Genomic DNA, 19,234 nt, shown 5'->3' with positions numbered 1-19,234 from the left:
GCAAGATTTGTATGCTTTATTTAACTTACCTTCGTTGGTTCTAATCACAAATTTATCCATGTTTTCGTGTTTTAAAAAAATTTAGGCATGGTAACAAAAGTCGAAAAACTATCGATGGTTTTCCCAAACTATCGATGACGGCGATGGTGCCCGACTATCGATACTATCGATAGTGCCATCGATAGTTTTCCATCACTAGACTTTACTTCTTTCGGTGTCTTGTTAGATTTAAGGGTACAGGTGTGTATTTCACCATCAACTGAAAGTTTCACTGTGCCGTTTTACTGATTATTTCAATCATATTTGCACTTTTCTTTTCGCTGCTTGATATTTTCGGTTGAGCCCCCACTTTTTGTAGGACTTAGAGTCGAATTGGTACAAAACTCACTCACCAAAGATAAATAATCACACGCACATATGTTTATAAAGTTAATATAAAAGTTTATTAATCACATTTCATTTGATTATTATTAAATGGTTAAATTAGTAGTTAATGTTTTATATTTAAGAATTAATAAGTAATTGCACTCAGTGGCGTCTTCTTCCGATAGTCCTATGCTCTTTCCAACTTCAACTGTTCGTTCGTATTCGTCAATATTCAAATGTAGGTCGTTTTATGTCAAGCTTCGTTCAGTTCGTTCATTTTCAGTATAATCTGTCATCAGTGTTGTCGGTCGTCGGAGTTGCCTGTCACCAGTGTTGTGTCCTACATCCAGCACTACATGTACATATGTATAACAACGGAACACTTTTTTAAGTTCCAACTACTTTTTCAGGACAGGATACTTTTTAAGAACTGGGTAGTTTTCGTATCCGGGTACTTTGTTGAAAGTGTTTGAAGACAAGTTTTAGGCGACGCACAGTGGGACAAACGGAGATTCTCGGAGTACAAAAGTTATCTCTCATGTCTAGTATAAAAGGCGTAAAATGAATAGAGTGTTTGTGAGGTGTAAGTGTGAATGAGTGAATGAACCTTTATTCAAATATTGTTAGCTTATTTATACTAAATTGTTCTAAACATATTCTTACATACATGTTTTCTTTAAATATACATACTTACATACCTATATACAAATCGACACAAATATGTACCTACCTACTGTGTTGAGTTGTTACGTCTGTGGGAAATGCAATGTCAGCAAATTTGCCTAAATGCAAATTTGGTTTAGTCGTGTGGTGTACACACATCTGTATTAAATCGTGTGAATTGCGCTGTCAGCAAAAATTAGCAAATGCCCCTTTTGTGTTGATTAAAATTTAGACTCTTTTTGTTACAGGGTAGCACATTAACTGGTTTACTCATTTGGCATTGAAATTGTTGGCTGTTTACACTACACTAGTTAGTTTAAATGCCATTTCCGACAAGTTTTCGAGTGTCGATATCGAATATGTGGCTAATTTGTAAAATTTAAGTTCGTGCAATTCGGGATAAGATGGAAACTATTTATAAAATATATGTGGTAGGTGGTTATACATTTATAGGGACATTTAAACCCAAAGTTATTGTCACTGCATGATTGGGAGCTACTACAGTCGGTAGTAGGGTCAGGGTTATCATCGCCAGTGTTATTTAAATTTAATGATTGGCCGAAGTAGGAAAAATCCTCTTTAAAATTTAGTATACATTAGGTTTCCTAGGGACCTAGTTTATTTCTGGAAAAAACGTGGTATTATTTTCTTACTGGCCATAAAATGTTAAAAAGTATAAATAATATAATATTAACATATGTTCGTATACGGTCTTTTTAAATTTCTTTTGCAGCATGTCGACGAATAACAGTTACAAAAGTTTCTTTAAAACTTTGACAGATTTTTATTATTTTTAAAATAGGATGTAGTTTATATTTAAGTAACCTTTAAGTTTTATTATTTTGTTTTTAGGCTATTTGACCTATTGTGGGTTCCAGTAAGAAGTAAAAAGATGGTAATTATTCCACTGTTGCGGCCCTACGTTTCGCTAGCCGTCCTAGCTTCTTGTGATTATATTGTGACCAAAAAACTAATGTAATTATTTCTTATGTTTTATTGTTGAAAATAAATAGACTTCGCCCCTGAAGAAGCTAGGACGGCTAGCGAAACGTAGGGCCGCAACAGTGGAATAATTACCATCTTTTTATTTCTTACTGGAACCCACAATAGGTCGAATAACCCTAATACTTTAACAATTTTTGTTGTTATATCGGCCTACTGATTTTAAGATCGCGGGTTCGAATCGAGCTCAAGGCCTAACAATAATTTTTTATCATTATTATTGTTATGATAAATTTTTTCTTAATTGAAAAAATTTTTAAATTAGAATAGAAGAAAGAAAAAATTTAGACAACTGCCAAAGCTCGTTGTATAGATCCATTTCGGGAACTGCTAAATTCCTTCATCGGCAACGTTTAGGCGCCGCTGCTATAACCATTCAGCCATCACAGCGGTTTTTTGTTTGTCTTCATTAATCTTACTTCTATTCTGGTTCGTGCCAAAATTGTTAATACATCCCAGAGCACGGGGAAAAAGTGTCAATAAAATATGACACTATGGCGGCATTGCCATCAAACAAGTCCAATTTTCACATCCATTCTGCAACAGATGTCGCAGTGTTGTGAATATCAATTGGCACGAACCAGAATAGAAGTAAGATTAATGAAGACAAACAAAAAACCGCTGTGATGGCTGAATGGTTATAGCAGCGGCGCCTAAACGTTGCCGATGAAGGAATTTAGCAGTTCCCGAAATGGATCTATACAACGAGCTTTGGCAGTTGTCTAAATTTTTTCTTTCTTCTATTCTAATTTAAAAATTTTTTCAATTAAGAAAAAATTTATCATAACAATAATAATGATACAAAATTATTGTTAGGCCTTGAGCTCGATTCGAACCCGCGATCCTAATACTTTAAGTTTTATGTTAATCATTAGTTAAAATATTTCATCATACAAAGTCCCTGGTAAAGAACGGACGGCCGGACATGTTTCAATCCAAATTTTTCGACAGTGATCATTTTAATGTATATAAGTCCATATCTATTTCGATTCTTTTATATAAATACAAGCCACTGTTATCTGATTAAAGTTATAATGTGCTGTGTACAGTTGCAGCAGGGTATAATAAAAGAAGGGCGCACAGTCATAGTCAAAATAAAAAATGTTTTAAAATTAATTACAGGTTATTGACATAATTTTCAATGATTTATCAATCAAAAAAGCTGTAATTAATTAAAAAACCATGAATTTTTATATGTATTATGACCAGCGTTGTTTCTTTGGGGTATGACTCCTTGTTTAAATCTGTGGAACAAATAAACTAGTAAATAACAGTCACATCGATCAATATCCCTCCTTTCACCAGCAGCAAAAACACTAGATAATTGGGTTAAGCCCGATAACCGGGTTGCAGTTAATAGGTTTAAAATTACAGCCATGATTTGGCCAACAAATGCTCTATTTTAACTATCGCCTTTTTTATATTTGTTGTAGTTTTGACAATTCAAATCTGGACATTTTGCCTTCACATATTTAACTGGACATTTTGACGTGTATTGATCTCTTCCATTGGATTGAAATATCACTATTTTTAAATAAGTACCATCCAGTTGAACTTCTTTAAATTGCTATGTCGACAGGGTTAAAAGTATTATTAGATGCAGCTCAATATATTGAGCATCAAGAGAAATTAAAGAGATCCCCAATAACGGCTTCAAATGATATTGTAGAGCTATGTTATGTCGGTCAATGTTCTACGGGTTTTGATATAGCGAGCGGTGTTTGTGGCAACAATGTTATAAATACAAGAACTGCGCGAAACACAACGGATTTATGTCAGCAAGTCTCATCTTCTGCACCAGCTGCAAGTGCCAGATTTCATCATGTTGCCAACGGGGTGATCATAACTAACAACAGCAATTCCCCAAATGGAAACCAATTGGTAGTTGAAACGAAAAAAAATCATCCTAAGCAAAATAACAACAAAGACGTGACTGATTATGAGTTTACAAACATCAATGTTGGTGGAGCCATAACAACTTTAAAGGGTATTACTCAATCTTCTAAAATATCATCATTTTCCCCAATTGCTACAAATGATGAGACAGCGACGGAAGCAGGCATTCCCGGTAAGTTTGATTTTAGTGCATGTTTTAATGCGTTATTAAGTTAAGGATTTTTCAATATTTAAAATAAAGGAAACTGTTGGAAGGTTTTTCTTGCGACCTTAAAATTTTCAGATAAGGGCCGGGATATCCAATAAATAGTAGGCAGCGCTGTGTGCGTCCAGTTGAACTTTTACGTATGGTTATTATTAGCAGTTTTTTTTTAAATGTATTAACATATACATTTTCGGCAATTATTTTAGACTCGCGGCAGTGTTCGGTCATAGAAGTGGAGATAAAATGGCGAGACAAATTTCAGTTGCAACTGAGTATAATTTTTTCTGGGCCCGTATCGTATGTTACGATGTTACGATTCGTAGCGGAATCCATTTTTCACTCAATTTATAAATATGAAACTGCTAATCTATTTATACAAATTATGATAAATTATAAGTGCAACTAGTACGCGAAGTCCATAGTTTCAGAGCTATTTCGATTTAATGTTTGAGTGAAAACTTGATTTCGATACGAATTGTAACACACGATACGGGCCCTGAAATTTAGCAGTACTATTTTTTTAGCAACAATTTCACAAGTGTATATAAAGTTATGCACTTAGCAGTCCATGTTAAGTTTAAGTGCATATGTATATACATGTAAACAAAAACAGCTATTATTTAATAACATAATTTTAATTTGGATGCGAACAAAAATTTCCTTTGGGGTTACGTTCAAAAGACAAACTTTTCACAACCAATAGATGGGCATACGCCAATCTACCTTCAACTGTTCGACGAATGAGATGAAGATAATTGATTGAGAAAACAAGTTGATTTGCTAGTTACTCATGGGTTGCCTATCTATAATACAGCGGTTGCTGTTAAATAGCATATCTTTGACGCGATGACCTAAAACCACTTAACCTTAACCGCACCAAGGTTTTGTTATTATTACTATACACATATACACTGCAGTTACAATAAAAATACAAATTATCCAAGAAGGCATTTGGCGCCCCCCTGTGCGTAGCGCCCGGGGCAAGATGCCGCCCTTGACTTGATTTTGACAAATGTGAACAAAGGTATGTTGTTGCTGTAGAGACGAGCCAACCATATAGTTGAACCATGATTGCTGCAGAGACAAAATTGATTCTTGTATATTCCTGAATCAACCATTCACAAACAGCAACTTTAAGTGCTGTTTATCATTTATGAAAATATTTGAAATTGCTTTGAATATACGGCTACGTATATCGTTTATAACAAAAGATACATAATTTCTGACCCAACGCAACACAAGAGTGTGACAGGATAGGAACACCCATATGTACATACATCCACATGTTATGTGTGTTAAAATGAGGAGTTGGGTGCAAAAAGGGATCTTCTCTGAAAATTAAACTTTCGTGTTTTAACATTTGAGGGGATATAGCAGTTTTGCTATTGTATTTTTTGTAACATTTTCATAATATATAGTAAATTTCATATATAATCTTTCCAATGTATGCTGACAAAATCAATTTCTCAAATTTTTCGCCAAAAATGGCGAGATAAATTGGGGATAGATGTTATCTTTTTGCACGTAACATAGAAGCAGCATTGGTACGACAATGAAATTTTTGTATGTCCCCTATATAAAAAAGATCAAATATAAAGTTTTAGCGAAATCGGGAGCACATTTTGCAATGCCACGAAGTAAGTTTCCGGGATATAAAAAAAATTATTTGGTGTGGATATAAGCTTGACCCTTCGTCCCTTGTTGCACCCAACTCCTCAATTGTGAAAAAAATCGATGGCGAAAAGTCGTCTCAACTCGTTCCCTATTCTGAATGTATTATTTAGTGCTACCTTTTTCCATTACGCTGACATCATCAAATTATAATTTACAAATAGTTTTGATTTTATTATTTACATACTATGTACGTACACACATAAATACATTTATAATATGTATTGATATTGGTTTTTTGTACATTTTGATTTGTTTAAATTTCTAATTTTGTTTTATTTACATATATATTTATTTTTGTAGAGGATGCATTTTCCTCAAATTCAAATTCATCCACGAAGCACAATGGGCTCGCCGTATTATACCCGCCAAGACAAACTATTCATACTTTAAACGAGCAGCAAGAACTACAACAACAAACTCCCCCACAGCCAATGCACGAGGAAAACAGTATGGGGAATTGTAGTAGTCAATATAATAGTAAAACAAAAACATTTAGACTTGTTGATAGTGGCAGTGGTGGCGATATTATTGTCGTATCCGCTGCTGCCAATAAACAAATGTTGCTGAATGATGGTTTGCGTGTTGCATCGCCAGCAGCGACACTTGGTGATGCAACATCCAAAGCGATAAGCATACCAAAACAAACACATCAACAACATCAATCAGTGACAATATCATCAAAATTTTCGCTGATCAACAGCACATCTGCACCTTCAAATTCCTCAATACGTTATAAAACTTCAGAACCTCTTACCCCACCACCCGTTACGTGTAGAAAAATTGATGATACGCATACGCGCATACGCAGTTTTTCACTTTCACATAAAATTGCAGCTAACAAATCGCTTCTAAATAATGGAGATGATGGCGACATGATCATCGAGGACGTCAATACAATGAATTGCATTGGTGGTAATCAGTCGCCATCGCGACAAGGTACGACTGGAAGTCACTATTTGCAGATGATGTCAGCACAACAAGCGGCAGTTGCGTCTCAAATGATGCACGTCACGCCGGTTATTGGTGGCAGCGGCCGGAGGCGAACAATCAGTTCCAATAGTAATGGGTAAGTTTTATTAATATTTGCATGTATGTATATAAGTGCATTTCAAAAAATTAAAATACCATTTTTTCTCTCGGCACCAAGCTTAAAAATTTCGTTTGGACGCCCAAACAGCCCCTGAAAACCACAGCCTTTAATATTTACATTAAAGCTGAAACAGACAACAGAAATTTTTAATTTTTCACAATATCGAAATCATATTTTGTCGAAAAAACCGTTTGCCGAATTAAAAAAAAAAAAACGAAGAAATGGGAGACACTCACAATATCGAAATCGAAATCTAGATACACCAAAATACAGACAAATCAAAATTCACACAAATCAAAATACGGAAATTCCGATACTCTCCATACAAAAATAAATGTTATTTCTTGAATAAGTCCATACTTAAAAGGACTATTATTTTATTTCAATTAATACATATATTGTTTCTTCGAAAAAAAAAAGATAGAACCTATGTATGGTTAATTAAGCTCAGCGCAAAAATACTGGGGATCGCGTAGCAGTGACTCGGCCCAGGCTAATTTTTTTAGCGCGGCCGGAAGCCGCCTACGCAGAAAGGTGTTCTGCGTAGAAATACTGGGGATCGCGTAACCTGTGTTGGATCGGCTATGGGCTAGTTTTTGAAGCTCCAATATGCTCCCAACTACTCGACCGTTTACGAAAACGTTTTGGAAAAGTTTCCCCGAACACAAAATAATGTTGAGGTATGGCATCGCCGACTTTCCAGTTTGGTTGGACAACATTTACCATGATATTGTATATTTAATATTACATCCAACTTGATAAAAGAACAAGTTCTGGTAGAAAACAAAATAGAAAAGGTGCTAACTGGTGAAAAACGTGATAAACGTCGGCGGCTGGCAAAACAAGGAAAATGTATTGAAAGTATGGTTAAGGTAAGGGAAAACTATAGTCCCGAAGAATATTTGGAAAATATAGCTAAGCATTTAAATTTAGCATAGATGTGATGATCTGTAAATACTTGCTAAAGTTAAAATAAATCTGAAATAAATTGAAATTGATGCTATGCAACTGGTTAAACTTATTAATGGAATCATCACATTTTGGGACCAACAATATACCAATATTCGAATTATTCAAATGCTCTAATATTCGATTTTCCGAATTCGGTTAGTTTAAATCGAATAATCGTATATCGTCGATTATTCGAATAGTTGCCCGTTGTCGATATTCGAATAATCGCTGCTGAACGATTATTCGAATGTTATAATATACAGCGGTAAACTTTAAGCGTAAAAACTCATTATTTTTAATTTTAAACCAAAGTTTGTGATTGCTGCTCCAGAGCAGCAGTAGCAGAGAAAAAAAATGCTTTGCTACTGCATAATTTTGGGTAATTTCGGGATGCTTTTGGGAGCTGTTTCAGGTAATTTTAAGATCATTTGGGGACAATTTCGTGGGTCTCCCTGGTCATTTTGAGGTAAATACATGGCCATTTCCTGATGATCTTGGGACCTATTTCAAGATACTCCCAAGTCATTTAGGGTTCACTTCGGGTCAACGTCGATATGATGTCGTAGATTATTTTGGGGCCCCCTGGGGTAATTATGGGGTCAACTTCTGGCCATGTCGTAATATTAATGGGAATATTTCAGTGTACTAACAGGTCATTTGGAGATCATTCGAGCGTAATTTTGGGATCACCTCAAGGTCTATTTTTGGTCCTTTTTGCAATGATCTTTTGGTTTATTTAGGGTTATCCCGGAATAATTTTACGATGACTGTGGCAACAATTTCAAACCCTCGAAAGTATTAAGAAATGGCCCGGAAGGCCCCCAAAATAGACCACAATGGTAAAGCCAAAGCTTTTCTATCACATTTTAAGCTACGGCTCAGTTTTATTCTCTTTTCGTGTTCACTGCTCCGGCAGTTGGAAAAATAAAAATCACAAAATAGCTAATGCCCCTATTACAGATTACAACTCAACCTGCCAAAAAAATGTCGGTTGAGTTGTCTAGTCTAGCAACTTTTTGTGGCATTACCGTTTACAACCTTGTGTTGGTGTAGTTGTCAAAGACGCCAAAATCTTACACTGATTACTAACAGTTGTCTCATATAATTTTGCAGTTGTTTTGAAAAATGTAACGTTTTACAAGACGGTTCACCACCTAATTTTTAACAAAAATTTTCAAAGTTGGTATCAAAAGACACGTTTCGACCTCCGATTCAAGAATCCGAAAACAAAAATTAAAAATTTAATTTCTGTCATATCATTTCGGTTCAAATTTTTATTTTTATTTTTTTATTTTTATTTTTATGTTGTATTTTGCCAGATTTTTTGTATACACTAACGCAGAAAGGCGTTGGACCCACCCAGGGTTATTTAAAAAAAAAAACTGTGGAACGGGCCTCATATTTCGGACCCTCGGGCCATTTTGTGAATTTTTGTAAATATTTTTGACAGAAATAAAAGTTTTAATTTCCGACCTTCCAAAGTTGGACGAGGCTGGCCGCAGTTCGGATGCAGCCAAAATAGTTGAAATTATGCGAACGTTAGTCCCATTGATACTAATCACTACTCCTGGGAATCCTGTTTTAGAGTAAAATACAATTGTTGCTGTTTGGGTTTTAATCCATTTCGCACAAATATGCTCCTCAAAAATATCTAAAATCAGTCCAACACGGAATGCGGAAATGGTCCTTAACTTTGTTTAGTAATGAGCAAAATGCTTCCTTTCAAATCTGCAAAATAACTTCATGAGAAGCTCATCATTTGTCACTTAAACATTTTCTTACTTGGTGATTGGTAGTTCCAAGGGATTGGAATGATCACGCGAATGTTTTTCGTATTCGCGACATATCAATCACCAACATTTTCGCCATTATAAAATAGATTTTCATATAATGTCCGTTTTGCTTTTATTATGTAAATGCTTAAATTTCCTCCACAAATTGATTAGCTGTGGAAATCGTCACTTTCTGAAGTTGGCAACTCAATTCAACTTCAACTGAAATAAGTTGTAATTCGTAATACAACAGGCGTTGAGTTGTCTTAAAGTTGTCTTAAAGTTGAGTTGTTTTAATTACAACCCTACTAATTTGAGTTGTAAACGGCAATAGGGGCATAAATTACTAATTTTAGCCCACTTGCATCATTTAAGGTTTCTTTGATCAAAAGATATACGAGGTTGCAATTATGTTGTCTCTTACAAAATACTGTCGTTGTAATGCTGCGTACATTATTGATGAATTGGCGTATCCGGCCCTAAATGCTCTGGCTCTAAAAACTGACTAGATTCTTGTTACTCAAGGATGTATTCGAAAAGACCGTCTGCATTTTTGCGATTAATTATGCGGATTTAAATTTAATCCTTTGGCCTTATACAAAGTGGTCGAAAATTGCATTTAAATACTTTTCTCCCGTTCTCATGCTATCCGATTGTTACCCACTACAACTCGGTCGATTTCGAGCGTACTTTTCATCGTAGAAAGATCAGGAAGACACCTTGGAAAAATACGGACGTTCACTTTATTTTTGAAGGTAAAGATATTTGCGATGACTTCAAATACGTTCCCAAAAATGGTAAAGATGTATATTTTTGATCACATTTTAAAATTTACACAAAGACGCTTACTTATGTTTTTCTCACCAGAATCGGAACTTTACTTGGGGACACCATTTTTGAGACACACCCTTCTAAGGGCTCTACTAATCGGTTAAATTAATAAATATCCAACAAAGAAGAAAAAGAAGATACATATATGTTGTACATGCATGGCGTATACGTAATTTTTTGTATGAACACAAAATGGAACTTCGATGTTGAAAATCCAATAATCGTTTAGTGTGCAATTATTCGAATAATCGAAAAAAATAAAATATTCGAATAGTGAAATTCGATTTGTAATCGTACAAAAATCTAAAATCGAATACTCGATTAATCGAATTATTCGAATATTTTTAAAAGGCCACCGCGTGTTCGTAAACCCGTCTTTAGTTTTAAGCCAACTTAGAGAAAATTTATCTAATAAATATATTGAAGAATGTCCCTTTTAGGCCCTCTCGGTATTTCCAACCGCTATATTTAATTACATGTAGATCGAATTTTCAAATGCATGAACCTCTTCTTTGTCTGTGTCAAGATTTCAATAATCACTGCAATAATATTGATACTTGTGACACACTATACAGTATAAAAAAATATATGCTCACTGCCTTGAACTCATAACTGTTTCAAAATAAACATGTTAAACTAAATCTGTTACCAGCTCCAGTTACTTTCGGCGGATGGCTTGGAATCACGTCCTTTCCAACCTCTCACACATCGCAGCCCTACTCGTTGTGTGTTAAATATACATCAGCTGCTCGAAATCACGTCCATTCCGACAGCACTAATAATCAATTCCGTTGCTCAGCACCACCGTCCATCCCGAAAACTGATTTAATAATATAGTTATATACATATAAGTACTATCTCCAACCTCCTCTTCATAATCTACTTTCTCTTAATTAGTTTTTATGTTACTTACTCTTACGTAGTTTATAATTTACTTTCTCTTACTTTCATTTAAACTCACTCTCTTTCATAAACCGTTATTTTTAGTTTAATGTTTAAGCTCAATTAGTCGTTAAGAAAAAATATGTGTTCAGTTGGAAAATAAAGGTGAAATAAATCAGAACCAAAAATCCACTACCTTATTGGCGCAGTCGGGAAAAAAAAAATTAAAGTGTCACGATTTGTTCAATAAACAGTTTAAAATGTGCACAATTGTTCGAAGAGAACTAAAATCTACAAATATTTAAATCCTGTTACAAATTTATTTTCGGATCATTTAAATCAAAAAGATAGACAAGTCTTAAAGTCAGTTTTAAATTCGTTTAAAGACATTTTTTATAAAGATGGTGAAGATCTATCTTTCACAAACCTAGTTAAACATAAAATTGTAACGCGAACAGATACTCCAATTTACTGTAAGCTTTACAGATATCCTATTATACATCGTGAGGAAGTAGAGCACCAGATAAACGAAATGTTGAGGAAAAAAATTATAGCTCCGAGCACCAGCCCGTACAACTCACCGTTGTGGGTGGTGCCTAAAAAACCCTATAATAGCGGCAAAATGAAATGGCGGATAGTAATAGACTACCGCAAGCTTAACGAGCAGACTGTAGATGATAAATTTCCTATCCCAAACATGGAAGACATGTTTGATAAACTAGGAAAGTGGTCATATTTTAGTACTATCGATTTGGCGAAGGGCTTTCATCAGATAGAAGTTCACCCTGATGATCAAGCTAAAACTGCTTTTTCTACCGCAAATGGGCATTATGAATTTACGCGTATGCCGTTTGGGCTAAAAACAGCTCCAGCTACCTTTCAAAGACTAATTAATACTGTACTGAAAGACTGCATCAACAAAATATGTGTAGTCTATTTGGATGATGTTTTAATCTTCTCAACAAGCTTTGAAGAGCACGTTGATTCGATCAAAAACATTTTCAGCACACTTCGCAAGTTTAATTTAAAAATACAAATAGAGAATTGATAAGTTAAAACAACTAATAACTAATGAACCTGTACTTAAATCACCAGATTTTACGAAAACATTTGTTTTAACAACAGATGCATCGCAATTGGTTCTGTTTTGTCCCAGGATAATCATCCAATAAGCTATGCTTCTAGGACATTATCCACTCACGAAATTCGATACTCCACTATTGAAAATGAATTGCTCGCAGTAGTTTGGTCAATTAAGCGTTTTCGAACATATCTTTATGGTAGGAAATTTATTGTTCAAACGGATCATAAGCCATTGACATGGCTCCATAATATTAAAGAGCAAAACATGAAGTTGCAAAGATGGAAGATACAATTAAACCAGTATGATTTTGATATTACGTATATAAAAGGAAAGGACAATACAGTCGCGGATGCTTTGAGTAGATATTTACGTAAAGATGATGAACCCAAACATGTAGATGTTTTTACTAACGAAGTTAGTCCTGGTAAAGATGAGGACGAGGTAGATAGATGGTCTACTGCCGCAACTATTCACAGCGCGGTTGAAGATAATTTGAGATATATTTTTATAACTGATAAAAGCATAAACTCCTATAAAAATCAAATTTATTTAGAATATGGTAAGCACGAATGTTTTATTACCAAGATAATAAATAGTAAGTGTCAAAATTATATAACTGTCACAAACAGCTCCGATTTAAAAAAATTAATGGAAAAGGTATTAATTGAAAAGGGCTTTATGTGTATTTTTTGCGAAGACGATGGTTTGTTTATAAAATTTCAGGAAATTTATGTTAGCAATTTCAAAAATAATAATGTAACTTTATACAGATCTTACAAAAGATTAATTGACATAAGTGACAAAAATGAGGTATTAACTATTATTAAAAATGAACATACACGAAGTAACCATCCAGGTATTAGTGAAATCTTTCTCGAGCTAAAATCTAAAATCTTTTATCCCAAGTTATTTGAGTTAATTACGTTGATTGTTAATAATTGTAAAATTTGTCAAATTGCAAAACATGACAGGCATCCCATAAAATTTCCTTATCAAATAAGTGAACGTCCAACACATTTTAACGATATCGTACATATTGATATATGGTATCCTTCTAGGAATTGTATGTACCAGACTGCAATTGACAAATTTTCAAAATATGCGACATATCACAAGTTAAATGACAGAACATGGATTTCAATTATAGAGGCAATAAAGCTACGAATTTCGTATTTGGGTAAAATGGATAAACTGGTTTTTGACAACGAAAGATGTATATTACATAGTGCAGTAGAGCTATTTTTAAATGAACAAAATATAGAAACTCACAAAACAACACCTTATTTAAAAACAGGCAACTCTGACATTGAAAAGTTACATGGCACACTAAACGAACACTTACGAATCATGGAAGTTGATAAAAAAAAATAAATCTCTCAGCCTAGATGATAAAATTTTCGAAATATTTACGTTGTATAACCGCACAATACATACAACGACTCCAAAGAGGCCAATCGATTTCATACAAAAAAATTTTGATAAAGAATATATTGAAAAATTAGGTAAAGAATATGAGCGAAACAAAATTGATAAAATTAACAAAATAAATAAAAATGTAAAGGAAGAATGTAGTTATTTAGATAATATTGTGAAGAATAGGCAAATTGCCAAATGTACACCTAAATACAAAGAGCTTAGCAACTATAAGAAAGAAGGCAATTATGTAATCGATACATCCAATAAAAGAAATGTGAAATACTACAAATCTCAAATGAAACGCAAATATAAAGGCCAAAATACAGATATTGTTTAGACTACAAAAAACAAAAACAACAACAACAAAAAATTCTTTGAATCAATACATTGTTATAAAGAAAAATTTGCTATCATGTTATACATATTTGTTATTTATAATATTAAAAACAAAAATATATATATATAATTACAATTAGTTATTAAATTTTGGTATTTGCAGAGCCGCAAATATCTTAAGGGTGGAGGAGTTATATACATATTGTAACGAATTTACTTGCAAATCCTCATATTTGCAACCCTCTGCTAATTTCGTATCGCTAAACTGTTGAATAAATAACTCCAGTATGTAATAATGCAAAATGGCCTTTATTCAAGTACTTCACAATAACACTTGTACTTTGCAACGAATAGCTTACTTAATAACCAAACTGATTGACAGCTCAAATGAAAACTATTCAAAATAATACTGCTATAGCTCGCTAGATAGCGCTTAATCCAAATCTCAAATCAAACTGAATTACTTCTTACTCGCCTGCACCGCTTTTATAGTTTACGCTGCATACTTCTAGGCTCTTCGATTTCCAGAAGTTACTAGTTGTTTCGGCTATAAAATCGCCAGCCACAACTACGTGCACAAATTATTGCCCTCTCTTGTGACCACTCAGATAAGATATATTTTTTTATTTATTTATTTATTTAGTCTAGTAACAAATGTTTAGTACAGACACTTATGACTAAATTACAGAGACCAGCTTATATTAAGCAATGGAGAACATTAACAAGAAGAATTTATATTATTACAGATTAAGTAATTTTTTAGTTTAAGTTGAAAAGCGTATTTTGAGTCGGAGAAATCAATATCCAAAACACTAGAGAAGCAATTAATTTCTGATAGGGCTCTGTTAATAGGCGCTTTTGAGTTATAAACAGTTCTACTCAGCCCTATGAAAAAGATTTCAAAGTGGCGGAGGTTTCTACAGGGAGTATTTAAGCATAGTCTTTCAAGAAGCAGCGCGCAGTCAATTTTGCCCGTGAAAAGATCGAAAATGAACAACGAGGCCAAAAGAATTCTGCGATTGTTAAGGGATAATAAGGATATTAGTTGGCATCGAGACTCATAAGACGGGATCGGTTCAGAGAAACGTAATGAAATAAGCGCGAAGCGCATAAAGATTTTTTGAACCCGCTCCAGGCGGTTGATGTGAACTGTGTGGTAGGGCCGCCAAATGAAAGCCGCATACTCAAGTTTGGACCGCACAAAGGACGTATATAAAACTTTGAGTGTGTAGGGGTCAGAGAAGTTTGCGGAATGGCGTCTGACAAAAGCAAGCATTGAAAGCGCCTTAGAAATTGTGAAGCTGACGTGAGTGTTAAAATTAAACTTTGAGTCGAAGTATACCCCCAAGTCTTTAACTTCAAGATTCGTTCGAAGAAAGGTTTCTGCAATATGATAGGAGGTATGAAGTGGCCTCAGCATTTTACCATACGTCACAGTGTGGCACTTACTTATATTAAGGAAAAGACGGTTCTTAACACACCAGATATAAAGCTTATTAATCTCAGATTGAAGAACAACGACATCATTATAACAACTGATCTCAGAATAGATCTTGAGATCATCAGCATAAAGCAGAAATTTGGTAGATGAGAAGCAAGAGCTAATGTCATTAATGAACAAGATAAATAGTAAAGGGCCCAGAATACTGCCCTGGGGCACTCCAGAGGTGGCCCAAAATGGTTTCGAATAAACACCGTCAATATTTACAACATTACTTCTGTTGTGCAGGTAAGATTTAATCCACTGTAGGAACGTAGAGTGGAACCCATAACAAGCTAATTTCGCAATTAAAATTTTATGAGAAATTTTATCGAATGCTTTGGAGAAGTCAAGGTATATTGTATCAACCTGAAAACCCCGCCTAAATGCCGCGTAGCAATCCTCAGAAAAGACAGCGAGGTTCGTTAATGTGGATCTGGCCGGGACAAAACCATGTTGATTGGCGCAAATCAGGTGTTTAATGCTAAAGTAAAGCTTGTCATTGACAACACATTCAAATAGCTTCGAAGTTGTAGACAATTTGGAAATAGGCCTGTAATTAGAACAGTTACTTTTGTTGCCAGACTTAAAAATGGGAGTGACGGATGCTTGTTTCCAGTCATCAATAAAAATACCCGATTCCAATGATTTATTGAATATAATCATTAAGGGTCGTACTAGAGAAGGACAATTTTTCAATAGAATAACTGAAAGATTATCAACATCAGTTCTGGAGGAATTTTTAAGTTTTATAATCCCCTCAATTATGTCTGCCTCAGTGAGAGTAAGTGACCCAAAATTATTAGCAGAGGGAGACTTAATTAACTTGTGTATGTTATCTGTATCTTCCACAGTTAAGCGCATGTGTTTGTAGTTTACAGTCTCCCGCACACACATAAGCGTATAAGTAAATTCATCGGTGTGTGACATCTCATCTCTCGCTGCCTTGTATGTAAATGTTGCTTGTCGGAATGTGTACATATGTGTAGACGCAATTATTGATTCGTTTATGTAGATCATAATGATTGAATTATTGATGTGAATTGACGTCACTGCTTAGCATCGGCCTGGAGATGGCAGCACTCCTCAGTTTGGTAATATTCGTAACACTGCCCTCCACCTAAGTCTGATCGTCCCGATCAGACAAATCTCCCAATCTAAACGCCGCTAGCATCTCCAAATGTACCACTCTTCTAATCCGTGGTTTCCCAGTGGTTTGTATGCGGTAGATGGTATCACTGATCTTCTTCACAACTTTGTACGGGCCTTCCCAACTGCACCGAAATTTGGCTGGAACACCTTTCCGCCGGTGAGGGTTGTTTAACAGTACCAAATCTCCCGCCAAGAAACCTTCCGAATTAGAGTTCTTGTTATGCCAGTGTTTCATCTTACTACTCATTACCCTGGGCCGTTCCTTCACACTCTGTTGTTTGGTCAATGAACCACTTCGTAGAGCTTGCGCTGGACGGATTTGCTTTGCATAATCGGTATCGTTCCCACATTTCACAAGAGTAGTGCGCTCCGGCTTGAAACTACCCTCGCATTCTTTCTCGGAAATTCGTTGCTTCGTTTTCCTGCGTCTTTTAGGTTTTGTCAATGCCAGTGTTTCTCTCGCAGGTACTTTTGATTTTGATTTATTTGGCCCATTCGATCTATCAACCTTTGCCTTTGACTTTCGTGGTCTTTGTCGAGTCTTTTCCACCAGTACCCGATTACTGCTGAACCCTTTTCCCAAACTAAAGTTAAGTGGTATGTCCTGGTTCTTATAGCGCATAATTTTCCTCCGCATATCGATCCTGACGTCATGGTCAACCAAGAAGTCCACTCCCAATATGACTTCATCAACGATCTCCGCCACAACGAATTTGTGTAGAACCATGACTTTTCCAATTAATACCTCACATACCACTTCGCCTTGGACTTGATTATATTCGCCTGTTACCGTACGCAACCTTGCTCCAGGTAATGATTACTCTCCTGTAGACCAAATCAGATCGAATCAAGGAATGAGATGCCCCCGTATCTACAGTCAGTACACGCTCTTTACCATCCACATTCCCTCTGACGGTAAGACTGCTTGATTTCCTTCCGATTTGCGACACAGATATCACAGGACATTCAACAGCTGGATCTAGCTCTCTACCTCTTACTCGCTCTTGCTCATCTCCTCCAGCTTTGCGTTTATGGCCACCCACATTGTTTGAACTATTAGGACCAAGATCGCAATGACGTGCAATGTGACCTGGGTTGCCGCACTTGAAACATTTAATAACTCCGGCATTCTTCTGTTGAGATCCCTTCAGTGCTTCCAAAATTGTTTCTATCCACTCTGGCCTTTCTACTTCCACACGGCGTGCTTTGAAAACTGGCTTACACAGAAGCGACGCTGTTTCCTGTATCAGAGCATGCGATACCGTTTCAGCAAATGTTAGTTTGGGATTCGCATATGTAGCCCGCTTCGTTTCCACATCTCGTATGCCATTTATAAAACTCTGGATTTTTACCCTCTCGGTGTATTCCACGGGTGCGTCCGCATTTGCGAGATGAGCCAACCTTTCAACATCTGAAGCAAACTCCTGCAATGTCTCATTTGCTTTTTGGTAGCGGTTTTGCAACTCAATTTGGAATATCTGTTTCCTATGCTCGCTTCCGTAACGTCTCTCGACAGCGGCCATCAACGCTTCATAGTTGTTCCGCTCTCCTTCGGGAATCGTCTGTAGGATTTCGGCTGCTGGCCCTTTCAATGCCACGAACAGAGCTGCAACTTTATCTTCATCATTCCAGTTGTTCGCTGTCGACGTCTTCTCAAATTGGAGCTTAAATACCTGGAATGGAACAGAACCATCAAACGTTGGGGATTTTACCTTCAGAGTAGACGTTGAAGTGATTGGACGGTTCAATTGTAACTCCTGAATCCGATCTTTCAAAGCATCCATCTCGGCCTCCACTTTATTTTGTCGTTCACTAACAGCCTCCAGCTGCGATGAGAATTTTGTTTCCTGTGCCTCCAGCTTTGTTGAGATACGTTCTTCTTGTGCTTCGAGCTGTAATGTTATGCGTGCCTCTTGTTCTTTTAATTGTTCTGCAATTTGTGACGCCATGTGTGTTTTCTGTTCTTCCAATTGTGATGCCATATATGTCTTCTGTTCTTCCAGTTGAGTTTCCATCTTGGATGTTATCTGTGTCGACATTTCTGAAATGCGTGTATCTTGTGCTTCAATTTTCGATGTTACTGTCGACGTTTGTGCAGATATTGCAGCCAATATCACGTTCAAGTCTGTGCTGGTAACCGTTTGCGATGTTTCGTTTTTCTCTTCAATTTTTGTTGTCTCCTCGCCATCAAGATGAAAGACATACTCTTCCACATCAATTCCTTCTGCTTCCATTGCCTCTCGTAGCCGTGCCTGAAGTTCAAGTTTAACGCCGCTTGTATTCAATCCACGGCTCTCCAACTCCTTTAGTTGCTGGATCTTTAATTCACTGAACTTTGCCATGTCCAAGTTGTATTCCCAATCTTCGGAATTTATTCAACAATTCCTCTTCTGACACCAATTGTAACGAATTTACTTGCAAATCCTCATATTTG

General features: G+C 35.7%; 1 protein-coding gene across 19 annotated transcripts in view; it reads left to right on the top strand.

Annotated features, from left to right (window-relative positions):
• Positions 1 to 19,234, top strand: part of LOC137247504 (uncharacterized) — a 95,780-nt gene that overhangs the window by 43,587 nt on the left and 32,959 nt on the right. For 18 of the 19 annotated variants that reach the window (XR_010951849.1, XR_010951848.1, XR_010951852.1 and 15 more), the window contains exons 2-3: positions 3,465 to 4,099; positions 6,107 to 6,872. Coding sequence is in view for 14 of the 19 variants with exons in the window: in XM_067778474.1 (XP_067634575.1) it covers positions 3,601 to 4,099; positions 6,107 to 6,872 (1,265 nt within the window). In the remaining 5 variants the exon portion in view is untranslated. Of the gene's footprint in view, positions 1 to 1,277; positions 1,461 to 3,464; positions 4,100 to 6,106; positions 6,873 to 19,234 lie in introns of all 19 variants that reach the window. The other variant, XM_067778466.1, reaches the window with a different exon arrangement.

Source organism: Eurosta solidaginis, chromosome 4 (genome assembly GCF_040869045.1).
Source record: "Eurosta solidaginis isolate ZX-2024a chromosome 4, ASM4086904v1, whole genome shotgun sequence".
In the NCBI taxonomy this organism is placed as follows: Eukaryota; Metazoa; Arthropoda; class Insecta; order Diptera; family Tephritidae; genus Eurosta; species Eurosta solidaginis.
This window is presented reverse-complemented; position numbering and strand designations above follow the sequence as displayed.